At 48.5% G+C, this 26,641-nt stretch overlaps 1 protein-coding gene across 1 annotated transcript in view; it reads right to left on the minus strand.

Annotated features, from left to right (window-relative positions):
* The window catches only part of GALNT10 (polypeptide N-acetylgalactosaminyltransferase 10), a 223,359-nt gene extending 197,529 nt beyond the window's left edge, over positions 1-25,830 (minus strand). Inside the window, exon 1 of the mRNA XM_060008474.1 lies at positions 25,593-25,830. Within this exon, the coding sequence (XP_059864457.1) occupies positions 25,593-25,751 (159 nt within the window). The 5' untranslated portion in view covers positions 25,752-25,830. The remainder of the gene's footprint in view (positions 1-25,592) is intronic.
* Between the last annotated feature and the right edge of the window lie 811 nt (positions 25,831-26,641).

The following is a 26,641-nucleotide window of genomic DNA, read 5'->3' on the forward strand; positions in this document are numbered from 1 at the left end:
ATGCAAATACTATACCTCCAGCAGCCATGTGTATAGACAGCAGATCTGCATAATGCACGCCACGGCACGCTCATTCATTTTTAACCGTGACATTATTCTTTTGCTGTCTATTTTAGGGAAAAGAAAAATCACTGGTATATCCTGTATCTAGAACAACCAAAGGGCTGGGATGATGAAGAGAAAGAAGAAAAGGGAGAGGTGGTGACCTCCACATCCCTGGAGCTATTCAAGCCAAGACTAGACGACTACCTTTGAAGGCTGCTGCAGAGAGGACTCCTCCCTGGGGTGAGACGTGGTACTAAATGATTCCTAAGGTTCCCTTCCAACTCAAACTCTGTTTCCAAAAATAAAAGCAACCCTTAAAAAAAAATTTTTTTAATCACGAGTTATACGTCTACACAACACTAACTCTACCAACTACAGTATAATGGCATTTACCATGCATTTTTCCCCACATGTATTTTCCCAGGTAATCATGGCCACGGTCCTGAGTCACAGCGAATGCTGTCATTATCCCCATTTTAGAGGTGGGACGGGGCTCTGAGTTTAAGTAGTTGCTCTGGGGTCAGACAGCGGGAGAGCAGAACCCTGACAGCCCCTCGCTGACATTTCTCCTCCTCCCCCTCCTCCTCCTCTTTCCTCAGCCTCTCCCCTTTTCGTCTCATGGTTGGTACAGTTTAACAGGGAGAAAATGGAGGAGAGACACTGAGAAGGAGCCTCCAGTACAGGTAACTGCCTGACGCCCCTCCCATCACTTCGTGCCACCAGATGATTCAGAGGAGACTCACTCAGAGCCTCGGCAGGTAATGAATATATTGAGATGTGCAATAATCTTTCTAAAAATTGGTGCATGCACATCCGAATTTTAAAAAGAGAAAATTAGTCCCTTTTTTTAAGGTTACAAAAAAGGAAGCGTTTTAGTCTAAAGTGAGAAAATGAAAGGAGGAAGACTTTTTTATCAAAGTAGGTTCTGCCCTTCTCACAGGGGCGGGGGGCCGGGGGTGGGGGGCGGTGTGAGTGCGCACTGCTTCTGAGTCACAGTGAATGGAGCATTTGGATAAATTCCATAACGAACAGGCACAGAAGACAAATGCCAATTCGTTAAAGAAGAAAAAAGATTAATTCTAAAAGATAAGTCCCCTAGGTTGGGTATCGGGTTTGAACTTTCAAAAAGAGAACCACCTGGTTCTTGATTTTGTTTGGAGCCTGTTTTGATCCTCAGAATTAAGACTGAAACTGATTTTTCTCTAGAATGTTTCAGCAAAGAGGGTGTGCGTGGCTGGGGGGCGGGGGTGGGGAGTAACTCCCATCAAACAGCCTTTCTGGATTCCAAGAGCTTAAAGCAGCCGCAAGTCCTCAAAACGGCTGGAAGAGAATGAAGAGTGCCAAAGCCTAGCACCTGAGTTTTAAGGGTTTCAAAACACCCTCTCCATCTTCTTGCTGATGGAGAACCCTGGAGAGGAGGGGCTGCCAAGCCCTTCCAGTAAAAGAGGCCCTTGGAGCCCAGAAAGGTTTAATAATTGGCTCAAGGACACACAGCACAGACTTATATGCTGACCTATATCCAATACAGTGCTCACTGCTTCCCAACAGGGAAAGCACTTCCAAAGAAAGTCGCCAACTCAAGTTCAGCTTCCTAAAACCCAGCTTGGCCACTACCTGGCCCTCCTCCTACATAGAGGAGGGAACAGGCATGTATCCCTCTCGAAGCATTCACTCTCTCACGGAAATAAAGCAGAAACTGGAAATGGCAGAATCAGTCACTTAAGCCCTGGTGGCATGTTCAGCCTGGACAAGTTGTTTTTCCATTCAAATTCATGATCTCTGCACATGAAGAGTGGGTGGCTGTAGTCAGCACTTGCGTCTCTCATCTCAACCCTTTATAACAAACTAATGGGAAGAACCTGAGGACAGCATAGCTGTGTGTTTGACTCCAAGCTGATAATGACAGCAGTGGTAGCTAATGCTTACCCCATGCCAGGCCCTGCGTGGAGAACATTAAATAGTTGTATATGCATTTTGCAGGTCAGGTAACTGAGACACAGAAAGGTTAAAGTCACTTGCTTGAGGCTCTGAAAGTTTAAAGTAGGGGAGCTGGAATTTAAACCTACAGGGCCAGGCTTCCCTGGTGGCGCAGTGGTTAAGAATCCGCCTGCCAATGCAGGGGACACTGGTTCGAGCCCTGGTCCTGGAAGATACTACATGCCGCAGATCAACTAAGCTCGTGTGCCACAACTACTGAGCCTGTGCTCTAGAGCCTGCAAGCTACAACAATTGAGCCCACGTGCCACAACTACTGAAGCCCATGCGCCTAGAGCCCGTGCTCCGCAACAAGAGAAGCCACCGCAATGAGAAGCCTGCACACTGCAACGAAGAGTAGCCCCAGCTCGCCAAAACTAGAGAAAGCCTGCACGCAGCAACGCAGACCCAACGCAGCCAAAAATAAGTAAATAAAATAAATTAAAAATAAACCTACAGGACCTGTGGTCTTAACCCCCTGTCGCTTACCAGCTGTGTGATCTTGCATAAGTTACTTAATTTCTCTAAACCGTATCCTTGTCATCTGTAAAATGGGGGTTATAACAGTGACACCATAAGGCAGCTCAAAGCAATAAACGAAGTAACATAAATGAAGCGCCTGGCATCAGGACTGCTTCGTTTCACAATTCTATGGAATGCTGTTCACAAATGGAGATGTGCTATAAGGCTGTCCTACTTGGCACAGTGCCTGTCACGGGGAAAGCACCAAATGCTACCATCAGTACTCATTATCACGTACAATGGTGCCAACAATCATGGTCAAAAACCTAGGGAGTTACTACCCGTGAAGGCCCAGTCCAGGCGTCACCTGCTCCAAAGAGCTCTCCTTTGCTATCCATTCTGATTTGGTTTGCCGTGGAGTTTGGTTCTTATGACCAGTTTCAGAGCACGTCTTACTTCCCTAAACAGATGTAAACTTCTAGAGGACAGACGTTGATCCATGCCTTGGTTCCCTTCAACCACCTACAGTGCCAAGCACACAGTAGGGCCTTCAAGAACTGTATGATGGTTTCCTTCAAAAGGTGGGGTCTAATTCTTCTCTCTTTGCATGTAGGCCGAACTTAGTGACTCGCTTCTAACTAAGAGAATAAAGTGTCAGTGACAACGTGCAACTTCAGAGACTAGGTCATAGAAGTTTGTGGCTTCCTGCTTGCTCTCTCTCTCAGATCACCTGCTCTGGGGGAAGCTCGCTGCTATGCGATAAGGACACCCAAGCTTCCCTATGGAGAGGTCCAGGAGTTGAGGAACTGAGGCCTCCCACCAACAGCCAGGTGAGGGAACCACCTTAGCAGCAGACTCCTCAGGCCCAGCCAAGATTTCAGGGGACTGCAGCCATCACCTTGATTGCAATCTCGTTAGAGACTGACCATGAGCCAGAGCCACCCAGCTAAGCCCAAATTCCTGACCCACAGAAGCCGTTTGGTAATCAATATTGTGTTAAGCCACCACACTTTGGGATAATGTGTTATATGGTAATATAAAACCAAAACAGGAACCACATGGTGAGTTTAACAGCAAGCAGACAACAGGAAAGTCACAGTTTTAGGGTAGAAGGAGTAATCCTCATACTTGGATGAGAGCTTCACTGTTATTAAACTCAAAGAGAAATCAGATAGGAGACCCAGGTAGGCAGGTTTTTGCTCAGTAATCACCACAAGGAAGTAGAGGGGGTAGGTGTGGATGACTCAACCTAAGGCTGGCTGACCAGCTGAGCACTTCACTCCCTCAGGCTGACCAGATGAGGGCTCCAGCTCCATCCCCGTCTGGTCCTTCCCCAGCCCCAGGGCACATTCCAGCTACAAAGCCCTCCTCAAAGTTCCCCCAAAGGGATCAAGCCCCTCTTCCTGCCCTCTTGCCTTCCCACCTGGGGGACGGTGGTGGTGGTGGGGTACGTGTCCTCCTCCTAGCATCCCTTTCCCCTTTTATACTTTCATTTCTATTCACCAAATTTTTTAAAAATATCTTCATTGGAGTATAATTGCTTTACAATGGTGTTAGTTTCTGCTGTACAACAAAGTGAATCAGCTATACATATACATATATCCCCATATCCCCTCCCTCTTGCGTCTCCCTCCCACCCTCCCTATGCCACCCCTCTAGGTGGTCACAAAGCACTGAGCTGATCTCCCTGTGCTATGCAGCTGCTTCCCACTAGCTATCTATTTTACATTTGGTAGTGTATATATGTCCATGCCATTCTCTCACTTTGTCCCAACTTCCCCTTCCCCTTCTCGTGTCCTCAGGTCCATTCTCTACGCCTGCATCTTTATTCCTGTCCTGCCCCTAGGTTCTTCAGAACTTTTTTTTTTTTTTTAGATTCCATATATATATGTTAGCATACGATATTTGTATTTCTCTTTCTGACTTACTTCACTCTGTATGACAGACTCTAGGTCCATCCACCTCATTACAAATAATTTTGTTTCTTTTAATGGCTGAGTAATATTCCATTGTATATATGTGCCACATCTTCTTTATCCATTCATCTGTCGATGGACACTTAGGTTGCTTCCATTGTCCTGGCTATTGTAAATAGAGCTGCAATGAACATTGTGATACATGACTCTTTTTGAATTATGGTTTTTTCAGGGTATATGCCCAGGAGTGGGATTCCTGGGTTGTATGGTAGTTCTATTTTTAGTTTTTTAAAGAACCTGCATACTGTTCTCTATAGTGGCTGTACCGATGTAAATTCCCACCAACAGTGCAAGAGGGTTCTCTTTTCTCCACATCTTCTCCAGCATTTTTTTTTAACATCTTTATTGTAGTATAATTGCTTTACAATGGTGTGTTAGTTTCTGCTTCATAACAAAATGAATCAGTTATATATATACATATGTTCCCATATCTCTTCCCGCTTGCGTCTCCCTCCTTCCCACCCTCCCTATCCCACCCCTCCAGGCGGTCACAAAGCACTGAAGCATTGTTTTGTTTGTAGATCTTCTGCCCACCTCATGGTTTGAGGTGATACCTCACTGTAGTTTTGATTTGCATTTCTCTAATGATTAGTGATGTTCAGCATCCTTTCATGTGTTTGTTGGCAATCTGTATATCTTCTCTGGAGACATGTCTATTTAGGTCTTCTGCCCATTTCTGGATTAGGCTGTTTGTTTTTTTTGATATTGAGCTGCATGAGCTGCTTGTAAATTTTGGAGATTAATCCTTTGTCAGTTGCTTCATTTGCAAATATTTTCTCCCATTCTGAGGGTTGTTTTTTCATCTTGTTTATGGTTTCCTTTGCTGTGCAAAAACTTTTACGTTTTATTAGGTCCCATCTCTTTATTTTTGTTTTTATTTCCCTTACTCTAGAAGGTGGGTCAAAAAGGATCTTGCTGTGATTTATGTCATAGTGTTCTGCCTATGTTTTCCTCTAAGAGTTTTACAGTGTCTGGCCTTACATTTAGGTCTTTAATCCATTTTGAGTTTATTTTTATGTATGGTGTTAGGGAGTGTTCTAATTTCATTCTTTTATATGTAACTGTCCGGTTTTCTCACCACCACTTATTGAAGAGGCTGTCTTTTCTCCACTGTATATTTTTGCCTCCTTTATCAAAAATAAGGTGACCATATGTGTACGGGTTTATCTCTGGGCTTTCTGTCCTGTTCTATTGATCTGTATTTCTGTTTTGGTGCCAGTACCATACTGTCTTGATTACTGTAGCTTTGTAGTATAGTCTGAAGTCTGGGAGCCTGATTCCTCCAGCTCCGTTTTTCTTTCTCAAGATTGCTTTGGCTATTCAGGGTCATTTGTGTTTCCACACAAGTTGTGAAATGTTTTGTTCTAGTTCTGTGAAAAATGCCATTGGTAGTTTGATAGGGATTGCACTGAATCTGTAGATTGTTTTGGGTAGTATAGTCATTTTCACAATGTTGATTCTTCCAATCCAAGAACATGGTATATCTCTCCATCTGTTTATATCGTCTTTAATTTCTTTCATCAGTGTCTTATAGTTTTCTGCATACAGGTCTTTTGTCTCCTTAGGTAGGTTTATTCCTAGGTATTTTATTCTTTTTGTTGCAAAGGTAAACGGGAGTGTTTCTCTAATTTCTCATTCAGATTTTTCATCTTTAGTGTATAGGAATGTAAGAGATTTCTGTGCATTTTTTATCCTGCTACTTTACCAAATTCATTGATTAGCTCTAGTAGTTTTCTGGTGGCATGTTTAGGATTCTCTATGTATAGTATCATGTCATCTGCAAACAGTGACAGTTTTACTTCTTCTTTTCCAATTTGGATTCCTTTATTTCTTTTTCTTCTCTGATTGCTGTGGCTAAAACTTCCAAAACTATGTTGAATAATAGTGGTGAGAGTGGGCAACCTTGTCTCGTTCCTGATCTTAGTGGAAATGGTTTCAGTTTTTTACCACTGAGGACAATGTTGGCTATGGGTTTGTCAAATATGGCCTTTATTACGTTGAGGTAAGTTCCCTCTACGCCTACTTTCTGGAGGGTTTTTATCATAAATGGTGTTGAATTTTGTCAAAAGCTTTTTCTGCATCTATTGAGATGATCATATGGTTTTTCTCCTTCAATTTGTTAATATGGTGTACCACATTGACTGATTTGCGTATATTGAAGAATCCTTGTATTCCTGGGATAAACCCCACTTGATCATGATGGATGATCCTTTTAATGTGCTGTTGAATTCTGTTTGGTTAGTATTTTGTTGAGGATTTTTGCATCTATGTTCACTAGTGATATTGGCCTATAGTTTTCTTTTTTTGTGGCATCTTTGTCTGGTTTTGGTATCAGGGTGATGGTGACCTCGTAGAATGAGTCTGGGAGTGTTCCTCTCTCTGCTATATTTTAGAAGAGTTTGAGGAGGATAGGTGTTAGCTCTTCTCTAAATGTTTGACAGACTTCGCCTGTGAAGCCATCTGGTCCTGGACTTTTGTTTGTTGGAAGTTTTTTATTCACTGTTTCAATTTCAGTGCTTGTGATTCGTCTGTTTATATTTTCTATTTCTTCTTGGTTCAGTCTTGGAAGGTTGTGCTTTTCTAAGAATTTGTCCATTTCTTCCAGGTTGTCCATTTTATTGGCATATAGTTGCTTGTAGTAATCTCTCACGATCCTTTGTACTTCTGCAGTCAGTTGTTACTTTTCCTTTTCCATTTCTAATTCTGTTGATTTGAGTCTTCTCCCTTTTTTCTTTTTTTTTTGCGGTATGCGGGCCTCTCACTGTTGTGGCCTCTCCCATTGCGGAGCACAGGCTCCGGACGCACAGGCTCAGCGGCCATGGCTCACGGGTCCAGCCGCTCCGCGGTATGTGGGATCTTCCCGGACCGGGGCATGAACCCGTGTCCTCTGCATCGGCAGGCAGACTCTCAACCACTGCGCCACCAGGGAAGCCCCTCCCTTTTTTTCTTGATGAGTCTGACTAGTGGTTTATCAATTTTGTTTATCTTCTCAAAGAACCAGCTTTTAGTTTTATTGATCTTTGCTACCATTTTCTTCATTTCTTTTTCATCTATTTCTGATCTGATCTTTATGATTTCTTTCCTTCAGCTAACTTTGAAGTTTTTTTGTTCTTCTCTCTCTAATTGCTTTAGGTGTAAGGTTAGGTTATTTATTTGAGATGTTTCTTGTTTCTTGAGATAGGATTGTATTGCTATAAAGTTCCCTCTTAGAACTGCTTTTTTTTTTTGCGGTACGCGGGCCTCTCACTGTTGTGGCCTCTCCCGTTGTGGAGCACAGGCTCCAGACACACTGGCTCAGCGGCCATGGCTCACAGGCCCAGCCGCTCCGTGGCATGTGGGATCTTCCCAGACCAGGACACGAAACTGTGTCCCCTGCATCGGCAGGAGGATTCTCAACCACTGCGCCACCAGGGAAGCCCCTAGAACTGCTTTTGATGCATCCCATAGGTTTTGGGTTGTCGTGTTTTCATTGTCATTTGCTTCTAGGTATTTTTTGACTTCCTCTTTGATTTCTTCAGTGATCTCTTGGTTATTTAGTAGTGTATTGTTTAGCCTCCATGTGTTTGTATTTTTTAGAGATTTTTTCCTGTAATTGATATCTAGTCTCAGCGTTGTGGTCGGAAAAGATACTTGATGTGATTTCAATTTTCTTAAATTTACCAAGGCTTGATTTGTGACCCAAGGTATGGTCTATCCTGGAGTATGTTCCATCAGCACTTGAGAAGAAAGTGTAATCTGCTGTTTTTGCATGGAATGTCCTATAAATATCAATTAATTCCATCTTGTTTAATGTAACATTTAAAGGTTGTGTTTCCTTATTTACTTTCCTTTTGGATGATCTGTCCATTGTATTCACCAAATTTTAAAAAAAGTTTTGTTGTGAAATAATTTCAAACTTACAGAGAAGATGCAAGAAAAGCACAATGAATCTTTCAACCATGTTTGCTGTTACCATTTTCCACCTTCCTGTTATCTTTCTTTCCCCCTCTCTGCCATCTGTATCTATAATTTTTTTCAGAAACATTTGAGAGAAAGTTGAAGACATAATAATCCTCGAGTCCTAAATTCTTTGGCGTGTATTTCCTGTGACTAAGGACATAAAAATCAGGAAATTTAACACTGAAACAACACTCTTATCTAATCTACAGTCAATATCCAAATTTTGCCAATTGATCTGATGTAATGTCCTTCATGCTAATTTTTTTTCTGGTTCAGGATCCAATCCAAGATTGTTCATTCATTTTCTCACTGATCAAACATGTCATATGCCAGGCACTGGGTAAAGCACAGGGGATAAAATAATGAGGGGGAAAACAGACACTGTCCTCATGGAGCTTATAGAATAGTAGGGAGACATACTAATCAAATAATCACACTAACAGTAAGTCTGTGTAATCACAAACTAAGACATGTGCTTTAAAGTATAAAAGCCTCGGGCTTCCCTGTTGGCGCAGTGGTTGAGAGTCCGCCTACCGATGCAGGGGACGCGGGTTCATGCCCGGGTCCGGGAAGATCCCACATGCCGCGGAGCGGCTAGGCCCTGGCCACTGAGCCTGCGCGTCCGGAGCCTGTGCTCCGCAACGGGAGAGGCCACAACAATGAGAGGCCCGCGTACCGCAAAAAAAAAAAAAAAAAAAAAAAAAATGCCTCGACTGGCGTGAGGGTTGGCGGGTGTGCATGTGGTGCTGGGGGTGTTGGATCAGAAAGCTCCCCTGAGGTTGGGACACCTGAGCTGAGATCTAAAGGGTGGGGCAGCATTAACCAAGCTGTTTGCACGTGCAAACAGCTTGTGTGTGTGGTAGGGTAACTGGCAGAGCGCCCATGCGATGAGAAAGACTCTGTGCAGGAGAATGCACGGCTTGTTGCAGGTCAGTAGAATGGAGGGCGGAGGGGGAAGGTAATGTGGGGAGGGACCTGGAGTGGAGTTTAGTCTGTGTCTCAGAACAACAGGAAGCTACTGATGGGTCCTCAGGAGAGCCAGTGGCACGATTCATATTTCCAGAAGACCACTCTGGCTGCTGCTTGGAGAAAGGTAGTGAAAATAATATGGGTCAACAATCCCTTAGCCTTGATGTCAGAATCCAAAAGCTTTTTTTGGAACTCGTTTAATGACAAAACCTGACCTGAACAGACATGAGGCTACTTATAGTCTTTATTTATTCACTTAGTGTGAATATTCTCACAGTTTTGCCACGGAAAAAAATGTGTTATGATTATAGGGGGCAACCATAGACCCTGCTGGGGCTATTATAATGCAGTGTGTACGCTGTATTCACTTTCCTAATTCAGAAAGATTCTTATGCCACCCGACAACTTATTGCCTCTCAACTTCAAATTCACCTTCTTTGACAGCTGTGTGAAGATGGATCTGGGCCCTTTAAACATTTTTCCCTTGCCAGATAACATGATATTAACAGTGATCAGCAGATGCTAGAGAGACACTGCAGAAGGAAGGGTTTTCTGTTTCTCTGTTTTTCATCCTGGTTTTGGTGTATTTGCCAGGCAGGCAGCATGGATGACTTCCCCGGTCCAGGCTCCTGTAGCAAGCACACCTTCTCCGTCGTCCAGCTTCAGTGACCAGGAGCATCCAGCTGCTGGCAGCTTCCCCCTAACACCTACTCCCTGGGGCGGTTTGGTAGCTAAATGTGTTCCATGAGACACCTCACCAAGAACGGCTTACCCCACCACAAACAGCTTTCTCCAGCACATTTCACTGGAGTGGCACTAGAGCTACTTCTCTGCCATTCAGTAAGCACAGCTGTTCCCTCCCCAACAAAGTCAAGATCTCCGCCCTCTTCCTTAAGAGCTCTATCTCAGCCCAGGAGGGATATCTTCCTTAGGGGGTTGTGCTTCTTGCTGTTCTATCTCTGCCCGAGGGCTAGTGGCTGCTCCTGTATCTGCTATTCCCACATTCTTTAGAACATATTTAGAGCTCTCTTCACTTCGTAATAGCCGATCCTTCATTACTCCAATCTCCTGTCACAGTTAATAGTTCTTTATACCCAAAGTTCCATGTCCAGGTTACTGGGTGGTTTCTCTCTCCTGATAGAACCCTGACGAACATAACTGTGAATCCTAAAATACGCCTCATACAGAGGGGTTAGGCTAAGGGATTCTGGATCTGACATAATAATAGCATCTATGTACCACTTTTTATATGCCAGGCACTATTGCAAGTGCTTTGTGTATGTGAACTAATTTAATCCTGATTTAAATTAAAATTTTAACATAGGAGACAGACTCAATAACTTTCCCAAAGTGTCACAGCTAGTAAAGAACAGAACTGGGATTCAAACCCAGGCAAACCTGTGGCCTTATAAGCCTGCGGTTGAGGTGGGGAGGGAGCGAGGAGAGAGGGGGCAGCACAGAGATCAGCTCAAAGGCTACTGTGCATCCTCTATCATGCCTTCAGGGCCCCGTGCCCACTCCACCAACTGCTCACAACCCTGCCCTGGCACTGTGTGCCTAGAGGTCCAGCAGGTCCTTAAGGGCACAAGAACAGAGACCATGTCCTTTCCTCCTGGAATGTCAAGTGCGTAGCAGAGAGCCCTCCTGGGCACATTCAGGATTCAGTCAAAATCTGCTGGATCAATGACATGTTGAATGAAATAGAACTATAGGCCCCAAAGCCGGCTGAACCACATGTTGAGCCTTCTGGATCTCATCCCGCGCTTGGAGCGCTCAGGCCCCGCAAGTGCTGTCCTGGGAGCTCCTCTGTCCCACCTGGCCTCACGTGCAGACATCTGACAGCAGTTGACAAAATGACTTCTTAGGTCTTTTTCAACTCTAGACCTCCAGACTCGTCAGAGAGCAAGTCTGATCACATGATTTCTCTGCCCGACACCCTTTATGTCTCTGGGAACCGCCATGTGGAGTCCAGCCCATGGACCTGGCCTCACCAACACCCCAGCCTCTTCCAGGCCCACTCCTGGCTCTACTCCTTAGGGGCCAGCAACATGAACCTGGGAGACCCTGCACATGCCGCATGGTTTTCCCCACTCTGGGTTTTTGACTGTGCTTCCCCTCTGCTGGGAATCCCTATGCTCCCCACCCCTCCCCAGCCCTGCCCCTGCCTTCAAAGACTTAGGTCAGGAGCTCCAGCTTCTGGAAGACTTCCCTGCTCCCACCGCCCCCGCTCCATCCATCTGAGCTAACTGGCTCTCCTGTGTGCTCACATATAACCCCGTACCTGCGGCCACCAGAGGGAGATCCCACTGGATCCCGAGTGACTCGGCTGGTGCGTGGAGCCAAGTGTGGTGGTGAAAGCTCAGACCCTGCAGGCCAGCCACAGCTCCATCAGTGACCAGCTATGTGACTTGGGGTGCAATATTTCATCTCCGTGGTGCCGAGTGCCCTCCTCTATAAAATGGGGATATTTATAGCGTGCTTGCCATTGGATTGCTATGAAGATTAAGAACAATAATGTATGTAAGGTGCTTAAGACCGTGTCTGGCCAAAGCGGCCTGCAGAGGAGTTACCGTGATGAGCGTCTGAAGCTCAGGGGCTGACAGTCACGCAGCTTGGTGGCCTCACTACCTGGCACGGCATCTGGTCCACAGCAGGGTGCAGCGTGCGGACGAATGGATTCATTCTCCCTCCACTCCCATAGCCTCCAACCTGCTGCCCCGGCCTCCGGTCCCTCCTGCGTTGCCACTTCCACCTTTCTGAGGCACACCTCGGATCAGGCCATCATCTGTACAAACTCTATCCCCGGCTTCCCGGTGTCCTGAGGACCAGGCTCCCAATCAGAGGCCCCATGACACAGCCCTCACTCCCTGCAGTGACTCTCTAAAGGGCATCCAAAGGTGCAATGACTCTGCCACCTGAGAGACCCCAATCCCAGTATGGGTGCTTTGCTAAATTCCTAACCTTCCTCAGGGCCACCTTATAAGTCACTGCCTTTCAGAAGTCCTTCCTGACCTCTTCCTCCTGGCATCGCCTGGCTGACCCCTCCCTCAGTACTTAGGCTGCTCTGCCTATGTGCCACATCACTGTGAACTTGACTGTGTACCCTGTAGACTAGGAGCTCTCTGAAGGCAGGGGCTGTTTTCTGTGCCTATCACATAGTAATGACCCCCGCCCCAAATCAACTGAGGTGGGACCCAGAACAAAAACAAATTGTTGAAACCACTGTAGTGGGAACTCAAAAACAAAGAGACAATGCAGTTAAGTAAAAGGCAGAATGTAACATGTGTTTACTCATTGGTATTCAAGGCTAATAGCTAAGTGTTAAAAAAAAAATTTGAAAGAGGTTGATCTCTTAACAAGGAGAATGGCTTTAGCTAAAGAATACATACGTGCAGGGTAATAAGCTAATCCTCCACAGGAAGTGAGGATTTCTCCCATGAATTCAAAAGGAATTGAAGTAGCTGGGAGAGATTAAGACAATTATCCCTGCCTTTGCCAACAGTGTTTTGTCCATCTCCACACAAACACAACATACAAACATACTCATGCACACACATAAGACAATCTGATGAGAAAATGGTCCATGCATTCATTTCCTAGGGCTGCCAGAAAAAATGACCACAAACTACGTGGCTTAAAAAAAGAAAGTTACTGCCTCACAGTTCTGGAGGCTACAAGTTCAGAAGTGAGGCGTTGGCAAGGCCAGCCTCCCTCCAAAGCCTCTGGGGGAGGATGCGCCTTTGCCTCTTCCAGCTGCTGGTCGCCCCAGGCCTCCTGGTTTACACAGCACAGCTTCCATCTCTGCCTCAGACTTCACGTGGCCGTCTTCCTTCACTGTGTCCCTCCTCTTATAAAGACACCAGTCAGTCACACATGATGAAGTCACACAAGACCATGCTACTCTAGCATGTCCTCATCTTAACCAAACACATCGGCAGTGACCAAGTATGGTCACATTCTTAGGGCCTGGCGTTAGAACTTCAACGTATCTTTTCAGGGGGGACACGATTCAACCCACAGCAGTCCATTCATCCATGGGAGATGTGGTCCTTGGAGAAAGACCCACCCAAGGTCACACAGCAAGTGAAGGCATTTCCTCCACCAGGAAAACACCAGAACATGGGGTCAGCAAACCAGGGCCTGCCAACCAGTCTGCCGCGCGATTCTGCAGATAAAGTGTTACTGGCACAGGGCATGCCCATTCATTTATGTATTGTCTCTGCTGCTTTCACACTACAATGACAGGGCTGGGGAGCTGCAGCAGAGATCATACGGCCTGCAAAGCCTAAAATATTCTCTGGGCTACAAGAATACATAAAATACACTGGCCACGTTTGGGGGTGGAACTTCTAGAGACAGGAGGAAGCCTAGGCCCAAATGGCAGCTCTCTGGGACCCCTTCTCTCCAGCTGGAAGCCCTCTCAGCTGTCCTGCTAGGAAAGCTCCTTCAATATAACTTCCCTCTGCCTAGAGAAATGGCAAAACATAGCACTACAACATTCGTGCCACTGAAGCTGTACAGATTAAATTCTATAAGCATTTCCGAGAGACAGAGATTAGTTCTAACAGGAAGGTCAAAGAAGACTTTCTGGGAAGGGAAAGACTTGAGAGGAGCCTGCAAAGATGAGTAGTGGACTCTCAAGAAATCCTTTAGGCCACACTGAGCCACAGCATATTACCTAGGACTCTGCTCAGCTAAAGGAAATGAGTTCCCCATCACTGGAGGTGTTCAAGCCAACAATGGCTGACCATTTGGCAGGGATGCAGTTGGGGGAGACAGGGCAAGAAGAAAGAGTCCCTCGGAATTGTGGATTCTACAGTGGTAGGCGGATGGCTTCTTCAGTCTCATATCTCATCATATTTGCTCAGAGAGACACACACAGCAGAGGGGAGACACCTAGGAAGGGAGTGGGGGTGGAGGGAGAGAGAGACATACACAGAGAAAGGAGAGGGCTGAGAATCAGAAGGGGTGAAAGAGGCGAACTCACACCCAAAGCCAAAGAGAGCCCACACAAACCACGGAGGGAGGAAATCCACACCAGGGCTTTTTGCCACCTTAACTGCTACAGAGGAAAAACAGAGAGAGCAAAACCCTGACAATTAGTTAAAACTAATCAAATGTCCCTTTACTACCTCTGGCTTGGCACCTGGCAGCCTTCTTAATGTGCCCCATTGTTCCCTGGCAGGGCTCTTGGCTGCCTCTCCCGCTGCCAGGGGAGGGGAAGAGCAGCGGCCCAGCCAGGATCCAGGCTGGGGAGGGAGGCCCGGAGAGGCACACCCCAGACACACAGGGATGACCCTGTGGGGAGACCCTACCGCCCTCCCCAGTGGGAAAGTGAACACACCAGATGGCAAGATCTGGCAACTGCCCAAAGTGAGGGGCGCAGGAAGAGTTTCAGGTCTCAAAGCTGACGAGGCCCTTTAACTTGGACTCTGCTCACATGCCAGGAAGGTATTATCCCCACTTTACAGATGAGGAAATGGAGGCCAAGAGAGGTCAAATGACTTGCCACGGGCATCAATAAAACGTGGTAGTTAAGAGGCAGTTAAGCAAAGTTTGAGAGTCAGAAATCTGAGTCTGAGTCTCACCACTCACTTGTTTGCTCTGCAGGCCCGAGAGGTTACTTAATGCTCCCTGAGCCCCCGTTTTCCCACCTGCAAAATGACCACAGTAAGAGCGCTTATAACAGTGGAGAAATGAGATGGGCCCCAGGCACGGAAGGCAGCAAGAGTGCAATGATTAATGCAGGTTATTGGTACCTCTGCGGTGCCAGGGCGGAAAGAGTGACGGAAGTCTCAGCCCAGCACTGGCCACCACGCCAACTGTGCCCTGTCCTCCCACACCCCACTGCCGTACCAACAGCCACCTGGAACCTCTAAGGGAAGGTTCCAGTAGGGAGGGGGATGGAGCTGCAGCCACTCCTGCCCTGGCAAAGGGCCCTGTCCTCAGAGACCTGGGTGGCTACATTCAGCTGAACTGCCTTCACACAGGCTCTTTTCCAGAAATGCCCTCCGGATGCCTTTGAGGGCCCCCCAGCCCCCCACAAAAGGCATGTGCCGTTTCTGCTGGGAAAGCCATCTTCCCTCTCATTTCACAGACTCCTAACACTCCCCCTGTAACAGGAGTGTACATACTGGGGGTCCCCGACATGCCAAGGTGCACAGGCAGAAAACGAAGTGGACTCTGTGCTTACGTCGTTGCTAATGAACCTACACACCCCTGACACAGCTGGAACAAACTATATTAGACAGGGCGGACCTCAGATTCAGAACCCCTAGAGACACAGAGAGGCAAGGCAAATGGTTCCTAGTCTCACACAGAGCAGGAATCATCCAGATATAAACTTAAGTGAGTCTGTTCAAGAGCCTAAGGCTTATATTCTACATTTCCAAGTAACCACTTTTCCCCCCTGGAAAGTGCATTAGGCTTACAGTCAGAAGGACCAGCCTCAGCTTACTGGCTCTGTAACTTGTCCTGTCACTTATGCGCTTTGAACCTCGGTTGGCTCATCTGTCAAGTGACAAACTGGACACAGGTTATAAAGCAGGGCTCCCAAACTCAAATGTCCCCAGAGGCCAGCACAGTTACAGGAAAGGGTGAGGAACCCAGGTTTGAGATCACAAAGTGTGGCAGGGGCCACGGCCGACACAAGAGCCGGAGCCTGTCTAGATGGGGCAGCTGCTACACAGATCCAGCCACTTTTTGTGATACTGTAACCCGGGCCCAGCTGCTAGACCTTTCCATTTTCCCCCAAAAGCCAGAAAAGATAATTTTTAAAAATGTGAGCTATTCCAATGTTTAGGTACTGACAACAACTTACTAACATTTAAAAATAAAGACATCCAACCATTTATGGGCCAGCATTGGATGAACCACAAAAAACATGTCTCTGGGCTACATGTGGCCCACAGGCCACCAGTTTGCAACCTCCAATAAAATACCATATAAGGTTGTTGTTTTTTTTTTAAGTAATACAAACGTCAAATAAAGTAATAAAAGAAGTTATCTGAAGGAGACAGCCATTAAGGTTTATTACCAATAAAATAACCAGGAATTCAAACTATAGCCCCTGGTGCCCCAAAAACAGTCACTAATTTTTCAGTAAAGTTAGGTGCTGAATTTAGAAACTGGTTATTTCACAGATGCATGCACACAGGTATGCATTTTAACTGTCAGCAGCTGACGGATCAATACTCAGGAGGAGGCATGCAAAAATAACAGTTTTCAGTTGAGCACATACAATGTGCTTTAGCAGCAGGAAATAATTTTCACACACTCCCCCGCCAAGATGTTTCCAACCTGTTTCCCTTTAGGAAACCACCTTCCTCCAAAGCCCCGCCAGCCCCCTCTGCTCAGCAGCCCTGGCCTCTCCCTCTTCCAGGAGGCTGACATTTGTAACAGGGCAAGACCAGCCCAAACATACAACCCCAGTTAACTGGGAAGCTGCCCAGGAGTGAGGCTCCCAGGCGGCCCGTGGGACCTGCTGCAATACTGCATTTAGGCATTCGGCTCGCAGAAGAGCATTCCAGAGCCAACACAATGGATCCAAGAACCAGGCTCGTGGGGCTCTCAGTGATAACCTCCCACGTCTGTCCGGGGAAGAGGGTGGACTCACCCAAGGTCAGAGGATGGCAAGGCAGCAGGAGGAAGCCTCGGGCTGTGAGCTCTGCGCTGCTCGAGGGAGACACCTGGGCTGGAACCCTATTTCCATCACTTCCCAGCTGTGTGGCCCCGGATACGTTACGGAACCTCTCTGCTCATTTTCTTACCTTTAATGTAATTTAATCATCACCACGACACGACGAAGGAATGCTGATGGTGCTCATTTTAGGAGAAGGCAGAGCTGGGCCTGGGAATCAGGGATCCAGTTCCCAATCACACACTCTCTCCAACTCAAGGGAGAGGCCCCTAGGGTCTCCATAATGTGACCCTTCCTGGGAAGGCCCTGAGTTCAATACCTGCCCCCTCTGTGGGCATCTCACCTTTGCCCCCACAGCAGGAAGGCAGAGGACCCATCTGAGAAAGGCAACAGATCACAGGCACCAGCGGAAAGCAAAGCTTTAGGGCTGCAGAGGGTGCCTGTGGCCCACTGCGGAGGGATCTGCAAAAGGCACGGCCCATCCCAGATGCCAATCCCAGACTCCGAGCTGTTTGCATTTGACACGGTGCCACTATTAACAGGCACCAGAGTCCCCCGGGGAGAGCTGGCTGGCCACTTGGGGAAGCTGCAGCTAAACACACTCCCCAGGAATAGATGTTCCAAGTGCTCCTGGGGGGAAAGGAGTAAGCACCTGGCGAGGAAGGCGAGGTTTGCCTCCTGGGGGTGCTGACAAGCTGGGGACGTGGGCGGAGAGGAGAGATTTCCCTGCTGGATTCTCAGTAGGATCTGTTGAATACATGGCTCCTTGGCCCACCCCAGACTGACCCAAGCAGGCTCCTTGGGCACGGGTCCTGGAGCCTCCACCGTTACCAGGCTCCTCAGGGACGCCGAAGCGCCCCGCAGTTCCAGAAGAACCATTCCCTGAGGCCAGGCTTCCTGCACTCGGCCAGCAGTCACCGAGCACCCACACATCATTCACTCACTCACCTGCTCCTTCAGTCCCTCAGCAAATACTTTGGGCAACCAAGAGAGGGTGACTGGGACGGAGGTTCCTTCAGGAGCAGACAGGCTGGACAGATCAAAAACGATGACTACACTGCATGTTTTCATAAGGGGCTCTGGACCCCTGAGGAGAGACCGCTACCCCAGGCTGCCCCAGCAGGGGTGAGTCACGTTTAGCGGCAAGATGGCAGGGAAGAAGGGTGTCAGAGGCAAGGGAGCAGCATGTGTGGAGGTCCAGAGGCTCACAGAACACACAGAAAGGGGCAGGGAGGGAGAAGCAGAAAGAAAGACAGGACCATGCCTTCCTGGAAAGGCCTCTGGTCTAAATGGGCAGAGAAAGCCAGGGGCTCAGGGGAACTAAAGCAGGGTGAGAGACCCCTGGGGGCTAGAGTGACCAAAGAATACTTCCTGGAAGCGGCAAAGAATATTGCCTAGAAGGATGCAGAGGATTTGTGTTCTCTCCTTGGGGAGGAAGTAGGTGGGCACCCCCAATGATTGATTCAGATTCCAAAGAGTCAGGGAGTGGGGTACAAAGAGCAGCCTGTGCCATGAGGCCAACCACCTATCCTCCACCTTCCAGACAGAGACAATATAAGCATCCCTCCCTCCCTCCGCCACAGGGAGGCCAAGAAGAATGGATCCCTACTCTAAGCCAGGCACCGCCACACTCACTGAGCGCTTTCTGTACCAGCCCTGGTGCTCAGGGTCTCACCCACAGTGACTCATCCAACCCTCAGAATGCCCACCCCCACAGAGTTAACATTACGCCTTTACAGGCCAAGAATTCCAGGCACAGAGGTCAAGTGACTTGCCCAAGGCCAGAGACCTGAACCAGGCAGTGTAGCTCCAAAGCCAAAGCCCTACACGTTGCTCCACAGTGTCTCAATCTAGTGAGATTGGGGAGTCCTTATGCCAATGCGGCTTCGGCAGGGGTGGGGTGAAGGCTCCTCTTCAAGGTCACCAAATGACCTTGTGGGCTCACCGAGGAAGTTCAGTCTTAGAGCAATGGTCACTCCCCTCTGTGCAGACATCTGGGCCCCCATGGCAGCCTCACAGGAGGGGTGGAGGGGCGGTGTGGAAAGCAGGGTCTTTCTCCTGCCTCAGCGCTGGGTCAGAGACTCACAGGCTCAAACACCAGCTCCACAACCACACGCTGTGCATCCTTGGGCCATCCTTGGGCAAATACCTGTACCTCTGTGAGCTTCCACTCCCTCACTGGCTCCCACCTGTCTATAATTGTGAGTATTTAACAAGACATACAGGTAAAGGGCTTATGAGTCCAATGCCTAGCAGAATAAGTGCTAAATAAATGGTAGCTGCTATTAATTATTATTGACATTACCATCTTATCATCTACATCATCATCTTTCTTGTTAGTGTCATTTCATACTGTGGCTTTTATCACCTAGGAAATCTGAAGACCATTCAGCATCTGAAGCTCAGAATTCTCCCAAAACCAAAGAGAAGGAAGAAATGGGCCTGCTTTTCCCCTTCCCTCTCCTATCTATACTCAGCAGAGGGCAGCAAACAGGAACCATCCAAAGATAAGAGAGAGGAGAGAGACACATGGAGAGAAAGCTACACACTCATAAATACACACCCACCCACCACAGCAAGTGGAATTGTTTAGCTTCCTCTAGCTTCCAAAGTATGAACACTCCGCCTCCTCCAGCTAAGAAGGGCCAGGCAGAAAAAAAGTCGAAGCTGAAGAGACAGAAGTTCTTTTTCAGCTTGAGACAAATTTTCAATGAACTGCCTTTGAATGGGGGGTGTGGGAGTGGGGGAGAGGGACAGCTCTCAGAACACCTGTGAGGGGAAAGGAAGGCGGCAGCAGAACTCATAAGATCAAATAAAAGCAGCTTTTAACTGCTCCTTATCTTAACCCTCCACTTACCCTGTGCAGGAAGCATTTGCGCCTGGGCTTTCCCCAGGAGGTCACTGAGGCCCACAGAGTGAATCATCTTAGCCAGGGGGTGGCAGAGCTGGGATGAGAATACGGACCTCCAGACTGCAGGTTCAGTAACTAAAACTGAGTCCAAGATGGCAGAGAGGTTTCATCTCAAGGCCCGGGTCTGATGCCCCGCAGTGCCTGCCCGGGACACTGTGTCAGCAGGATTCTGGAGTGGACATTTGTTGGCTTCATCCCTAGATTTCATTTCCCCTCCTCCCCATGAGAGCATCCAGATTTTTCTCCTGGAAACTGCTCTTCCTATGATTTGGGTGGCCTGACCTCACCCCTAGCTGCAGGGTGGGTTAGGTCAATCAGCACAGCTCATCCTGCTGACAGGTGTGAATGGTTAGATCCACATTGGGCCAATAACACCCAAGGAGTCTTGCTACAGTTTATAGGACACAAGTTTCCACTCTCTTATAAAGAAGCTACCGGAAGAAGCAGACTCTCTCCTGTAGGATCTGGGTGTGGATACGAGGTGAGAAAGAGCTACAACCATTTCTTGCTACCCTGGGGGCTCAGTCTACGATGTGAACCTCTAGATCATACCACACCTGAAGTCTACTGCAGTTACAGGAGTTAATATATTCCCTTACTCAGTTCAGCCTACGTGGCTTAATTCCTTCTGTTAACTGCAACTGAGAGAATCTGAGGTGGCTCTTAGACTCAGATTGGCTCTGTCTGCCACGGGGAGCAGTAATGGTGCCACATGCTATGCATCCTTTTAATTCCTCTATTGCCCTGCTGTTTCCCACTGCCACCTTAAAATTTAATACATTTCACTTGCTTTAAAACTGTCAAAATTCAGAAAGAAAATTTACAAAAATAGATCTGCAAAAAAGCCCGGTAAGTTCCAGCAGATAATCGGTCTCAATACGTACTGGCCTCCAAAACTGGGAGTGATAATCTTGGCTCATGAGGGATATAATCATAGAGAAGGATCAAATATTAGGATGCGAAGGGAAAAAACGTGCATGGTGAAACAGAGCAAGAACCTGGAGAAGAACTGGGCTCTGGTCTGCCTCCCTCCCTCTGAGAACTGATTTCCCCTCTCCTGGGCCTCAGTTTCCGTATCTACTACATGAGGGGCTTGGACTAGATAACTTCTGGAGAACCGTTCCTGCTCTGACACGCATAGATCCTATAGCAAACACGCTCTGACTGTCTTCCAAGTGCCAAGGCTTAAGCTATGTGCTAGAAGAGGATGCGGTTTCTACTCTAAGACATTTCTGGGAGGAGAGGCCACGATGCACTCCTTAGCCACAGGAACTCAGGCAGGTATAGGCTACCTCCTTTCTTGGGCATGAGGACAATGGTTCTCTGAGAAGCAGGAATCAAATTATTTAAGTCTTCCTGGGGGCATCGGGGGCATCAGCTCTTCCCTTGCTGGCTCTGACACATACATGACATACAGTCAGATATATGCACAATACAGAGCCCACTGCAAACACCTTCTGAGCATTTAGCTGCCACGGGACACATTTCTGGCTGCCAAGTTTGCCTCACGGTGTCTTTTACTGATGAGATCCTGATGCCATCTCTGTGTAAGAGCTGACTGCGGACAAGGTACAATTAGCAAGCAAGATAGTTATCCTTTAAATGGGCCTTTGCTTTTACATTCCTGATTCCATTCTTTGTTATCATGTCACTGGAGCCAACAGATTAAACGCTGAACACAGCCTGAGAGGAGGCATTAGCGTATAAACATATCCCTAAGTAGTGGTCTCATCACAAGGTAGATATGGCGGCCTGTTTAAACACACTTCTGCTATCCAGGCCTTTCCAACACAAGCTTCCAAACTCACAGAACCCCAGGATGCTGGAGTTGGGAAAGTCCTAACAAAGTATCTATCCCCTACACTGAAATAAGATTCAACATGCCATTAACTCCACTTGAGTAGCAGTGTTGAGAAACAGTCGGAGGTCAAGTTTGGGCTTCAAGGGAAAGTGACTGATTAGCAATGTCTGCCCTGGCCGGGGGAGGGGAAGCACTCTTCTGACACACATTTACCTTGCTCCTTCTGAATCTAAGCTCTCACTTCACAGGTGGCGAATCTAAGGCCCAGAGGGGTGAAACCACTTTCCTGAGGTCACACAGTGCGTTCAGGGCAAGAGAGTAATAAACTAAAACCCAGGCCTCTGTTCCCAGACCTTTATCAGTTGGGCTCCCTAGGAAACTGCAAGCCTAGGATGAAAAAAGAATGCAGGAAGTCAGATTTGCTCAGGTAAATCAACAACACTTCCCCAGCGGCATCAGATTTCAGTTGGGCAAGCAGACAGAGAAGTGATTAGCAATCTAAAGTATCCCAACCCCTCTGTAGAAAATTAAACAAATCATTCCATGGCTACATTTCTGTGGTACTCAACTTTCTGATGGGTCAGGCTCTGCCACCAGGAAGAATTAAAAAATGGGGCGGGGGGAGGGAAGTATTGATTTCTGGATGTTCTAAGAATAAAGTTCAGCTCTGAAACAATGAGAAAAACTCTTGATATTTGAAAATTAAAGTCGTTGGCATTCTATTATCCCACCAATTTCTATTGCATGCTTGCTATTATCCAATGAAGTCATTTTCACAAGAGATTATGGCTCAGAAATGGGGAGGCACTGCGTCACATTTCTTTAACATGGGTTTTTAATAGCCAGTTCCCAAGCCTGGAATATGAAACAGATCAGAGAATTAAACCAAGCTGTTAAGCAGATTGGGACTAGAAATGAGAGGCACCCCCCAAATTAAAATGAAGGTGGCTTCAAGACTGGCTTCTCTTGCTTAGTTTTGCTACTTTCCAAGAAGCCAGCTGTCCGACCAGATGAATGCTCAAATCCTTGAAGCTTTTTGTGTGTCCTTTACAAATCAGCTGCCCTACCCAGCTCCAGTAGTACACTAAGCATAAGCTAGCATAAGTTACATCGACTTACGTTCTAGCAGATGACAAACCCTCTGAATTTAAAATCCTGTATTCTTTAATCCAGTGGAGATATCAAGGAGTTAAAGGACTAAAACAGTGAGTATGTTACCAGCAAGGAAACTTCTCTCAAATCCACAAGGAATATAGTTTTCATTTGGATAAAATCCTGTTGTCCGATTTCCCTCCAGAGCCTCTGCAGTTATTTCTACTCGAAAGATCAATGAGGTGCTCTGGGATATCCTCAACAATTACAGGAGTGACAAGCTGAGCTCAGAACTGGTCAGCCCTGTCGAAAGAAGCTCTGTGCGCTTGAGATGCCAGATTCCCCAGACAGCAGCCTGATGTGGTACGTGCACATTCCAGCGCTCTGGGATGAGGGATGGAACACCAGCACTCTGAGAAGTCAGCCTCCTCCCTTGAGGCCAGCTGACATTCAAAAGGACTCGAGGCGAAGCCTAGTGCTATGCATCTGCAGGAGAGTGAAACAAAAAGGGGCTGTGTGGAAATTTGGCAGGGTGTTCCTGAAAGGCAGCAGATGAATGCTGAATCCTACGGCACCTAGAAGAGCTGATCGTTGGGGAAATAGCTCCATTCTACTGCTCCCAGGAGGCTGAGATATTTTCTTTAAAGCAAGGATCATCAGTTGGCACCCCCTACCACCACCACCAAACCCTTTTACCACGTCTTTCTCCTCTTCCCCTTCATGATATTCCAGAGAAAAAGAAATGAACAAGAACTAGACCTTCCCAGATGAGCCCCTCTGCCCATTTCAGTTCAGGGCTCCGAGCAGCGCCCAGCTGTTGCTCCCCTCTCTCTCTGCCCAAAAGGTTGCCTTACTCCATCAATCCTCTCTTGTGCAAGTGACTAATTTACTTTGAAAGCTCAGGCTAAACTGGCAGTTAACCTTGACCTTCTCTCTACACATCTGGGTCTATAGAAAATGAAAATCAGGATTTCTCTGGCATCCACAGCAAATGAAATACGAGGGCTTTCTCCAGGCAGAGGCAGAATGTCAGGAGCTATTTCAGAACTGGCTACAGCTATTCGAAAGGAGAGTCTGCACTTGGGCAGGACAATGCCCCCTTGATCTGGGGCTGTGTCCAGTAAGGAGTCCTCACAGCTAGGGATGCTACAAGGGGCTCCTGCCTTAGGAAAGGAAAAAGAAGTGGCCATTGTCCTCCACATTGGTTCACTGACGGTATCACAGAAAGCTGGAGCTGGACCAGTAAACACATTTTACAGATGGAGAAAGGGAGGCTCAGAGAGGGAGATGGGAGGTGATCAAGGACACACACAGCAAGTTAATAGTAAAGCTGAGGACAGAACCCTGAACTCCTGACCCTGATGCTAGTACAGGGTGGGAACAGATTTCATGAAGGGAAACCCCATATAGATACAGAATTTAAGAGAGAGGTGTCGAAGTCAGCTGTCAGGATTTGAACCAGGGGTTTAGGAAAGGAGTTGGGGCCTTACTTTCCAAACAGTAGATCTACCAAAAGGATTAACCAGGTCCTCCAGGATGGTTTGCAACAATTACCAGAATGACAGGCTGCCTTCAAACTGGTCAGCCCTGTCGCAAAGAGCCTTCTGTACTCAAGACAGCAGCCTGATCCTGGGAAGAGAAAGGAAAACCATCCAAAGTCAGCCTCTTCCCTTATCCGGCCGACCATCAGTCAAGTTCAACCCTGATGCACAACTTACCCACTTTCCACGGGACCAAGCAAATCCCACAAGAGAACCTGAAATGTCCCACTGTGTGAAACAGTTCATGCATATATAGCCTCACTGGCACCTAGGAGCTAGGACAGTAGGAGTGATGTGACAGAGCTTTTGCTAGCAGTCTACATGTACTCCTCTCTCTCTCTCTCTCTCTCAAACACACACACACACACACACACACACACACACACACACAAATGTACATAGGTGAGTTCAGAGGAGGCAAAAATAATTAAGATTTCAGTCTTGGCTGCAAGAAACACAACACCTAATCAGCCTGGACAAGTTCAGAAGGGGTCATGGGTACTCTGAGAAGGGACAGGGGAAGCATCTGATGTTCCATCCTCAGAGCACTGGGTACAAATAGCCTCTGGGGAATTTGAGGGTGCTCCCACCACAGCCCCCACTTCTGGATTCCCAGAAAGTCAAAGGCAGCAGGCCCCTCAAAGACCAGAGCTCCACCACCATCTCCCAGGGCCTGAAGCTCCAAGGAGAGTGTGATCCTTGCATCCACCGAGGCCACAGGATCTAGGAAAGAAAGATGGCTGGGAAAGAAGGAGGGTGGAGAGGAAGAAGGCCCAGGTGTCTCTCTGGGCAGATGAGTAAACAAGAAAAGGAGCTGACCTGAGTAGGAAACATCGCGATCAGCAGGTGGGGGGAAAAGCGGAAAAGACCTGGACACCACATAGAAAGACCAACATCTCCAGAAGAAGTCATCCTGGGATACAGGGCTGTAGGATCCTCCAAAAGAGAGGAATGCTGGAAGAGGTGAGGGGACACCACACAGGGACAGAAAAGAGGATGGTAACCTATGGTAAGAAACAGACCATCACACTGGGCATCAGTTGCTTCGGTTTCTGAATAGCGTAGGACAAGTCGTATCCTTCCCTGAGCCTCAATTTTCCCACCTAAAACAATGGGAAGAACCGAGGAGTCTCTGGACCTGACTCTGACGAAGCAGACAGGGGCCGACGAAGGAAGGAACCGAAGGCCAGATGTGAATTCAGGAAGAGCGTGTTTCCAACTGCATGGCAGCTGGGGGACTCACCTGTCCGGCCGCCAGGGCCACCGCTGCTCCGGATCCCCCGGGTGTGCCGTCGGGCTGCCGCTCGCGGTACAGCGCCCAGAGCCCCACGTTGGGCAGAAGGACCAGGGCCGCCAGCACCAGCGCCACCGCCTGCAGAAGCCGCTTCTCCTTCCGCCTCATCGGGGCCGGTCAGCCCCGCCGCGCCCCGCCGGCCCCGCCGCGCCGCCCCCAGCTCCGCGCGTCCGCCCGTCCGCCCGGCGGCGGCAGTACCTCAGCGAAGAGAAGCGACCGCGGCGCCGGCCCCGCTCCAACTCCGCGGCACTTCCGCCGTTTGCAGGCCGGGGAGCCGGACTCCGCCACCGCGCCGCCACCGCGGGGGGGTGGGCGCCGCCAACACCGCCGCCCCCTAGTCCTGCCGAGCCGCGCGTCCCACCCCCCCTCCTCGGGGTCGGCTGCCGAGAGCCATACGCCGCGAGCCGCGGCCTTCTCGCTGCTCTTTCTGCTCCGCCCGGACGCAGCGAGGGCCCAGTGCAGACCGTTCCCCCCTCTCGGGCCGCGATGGTGCGGCCCGCTCCTCCGCTGCTCCCCCGCCCGCGGGAGCTTTGCGAAAGTCGGGGAGTTGGCAAGTTGGGCGCTAACTGGTGTGGGCTGGGACGCGCTCCCAGGGACCCCCAAAGTCCCGCCCGGCCACTTCGGCTCCGGACTCCAGCCGAGAGTTTTCGGGCTCCCCAGGGATACGCAAGTCGTGCTGGAACCCGGCCGGACACTCCGCACCAGGGAATAGGGCTGTGACTTCCCACCCCCAGAGCGTCGGTCCCGAGGACCTGCGGACCTCCTTTGCCCCCCGCCCCCGGGCCTCGGCGTTCCCAGGCGGGAAAAGGAGCCGCGGCTGCGCTGCACGCGCGAGGTTCTGTGGGGCGGGCCCTGGTTTTCTTCCCTCCGAGTTCCTGGCAGTAGGTGTGAATGCCCTCTGTAAACTGGGAGATGCTGTACCCCCCCACCCCGCCACCTGTCTGTTGTCCCTGCTAACCGGCGGGGAGGTACCCGGAACTTCTCTGCAGGACTCTTTC

This window comes from Delphinus delphis, chromosome 3 (genome assembly GCF_949987515.2).
Source record: "Delphinus delphis chromosome 3, mDelDel1.2, whole genome shotgun sequence".
Taxonomy (NCBI): Eukaryota; Metazoa; Chordata; class Mammalia; order Artiodactyla; family Delphinidae; genus Delphinus; species Delphinus delphis.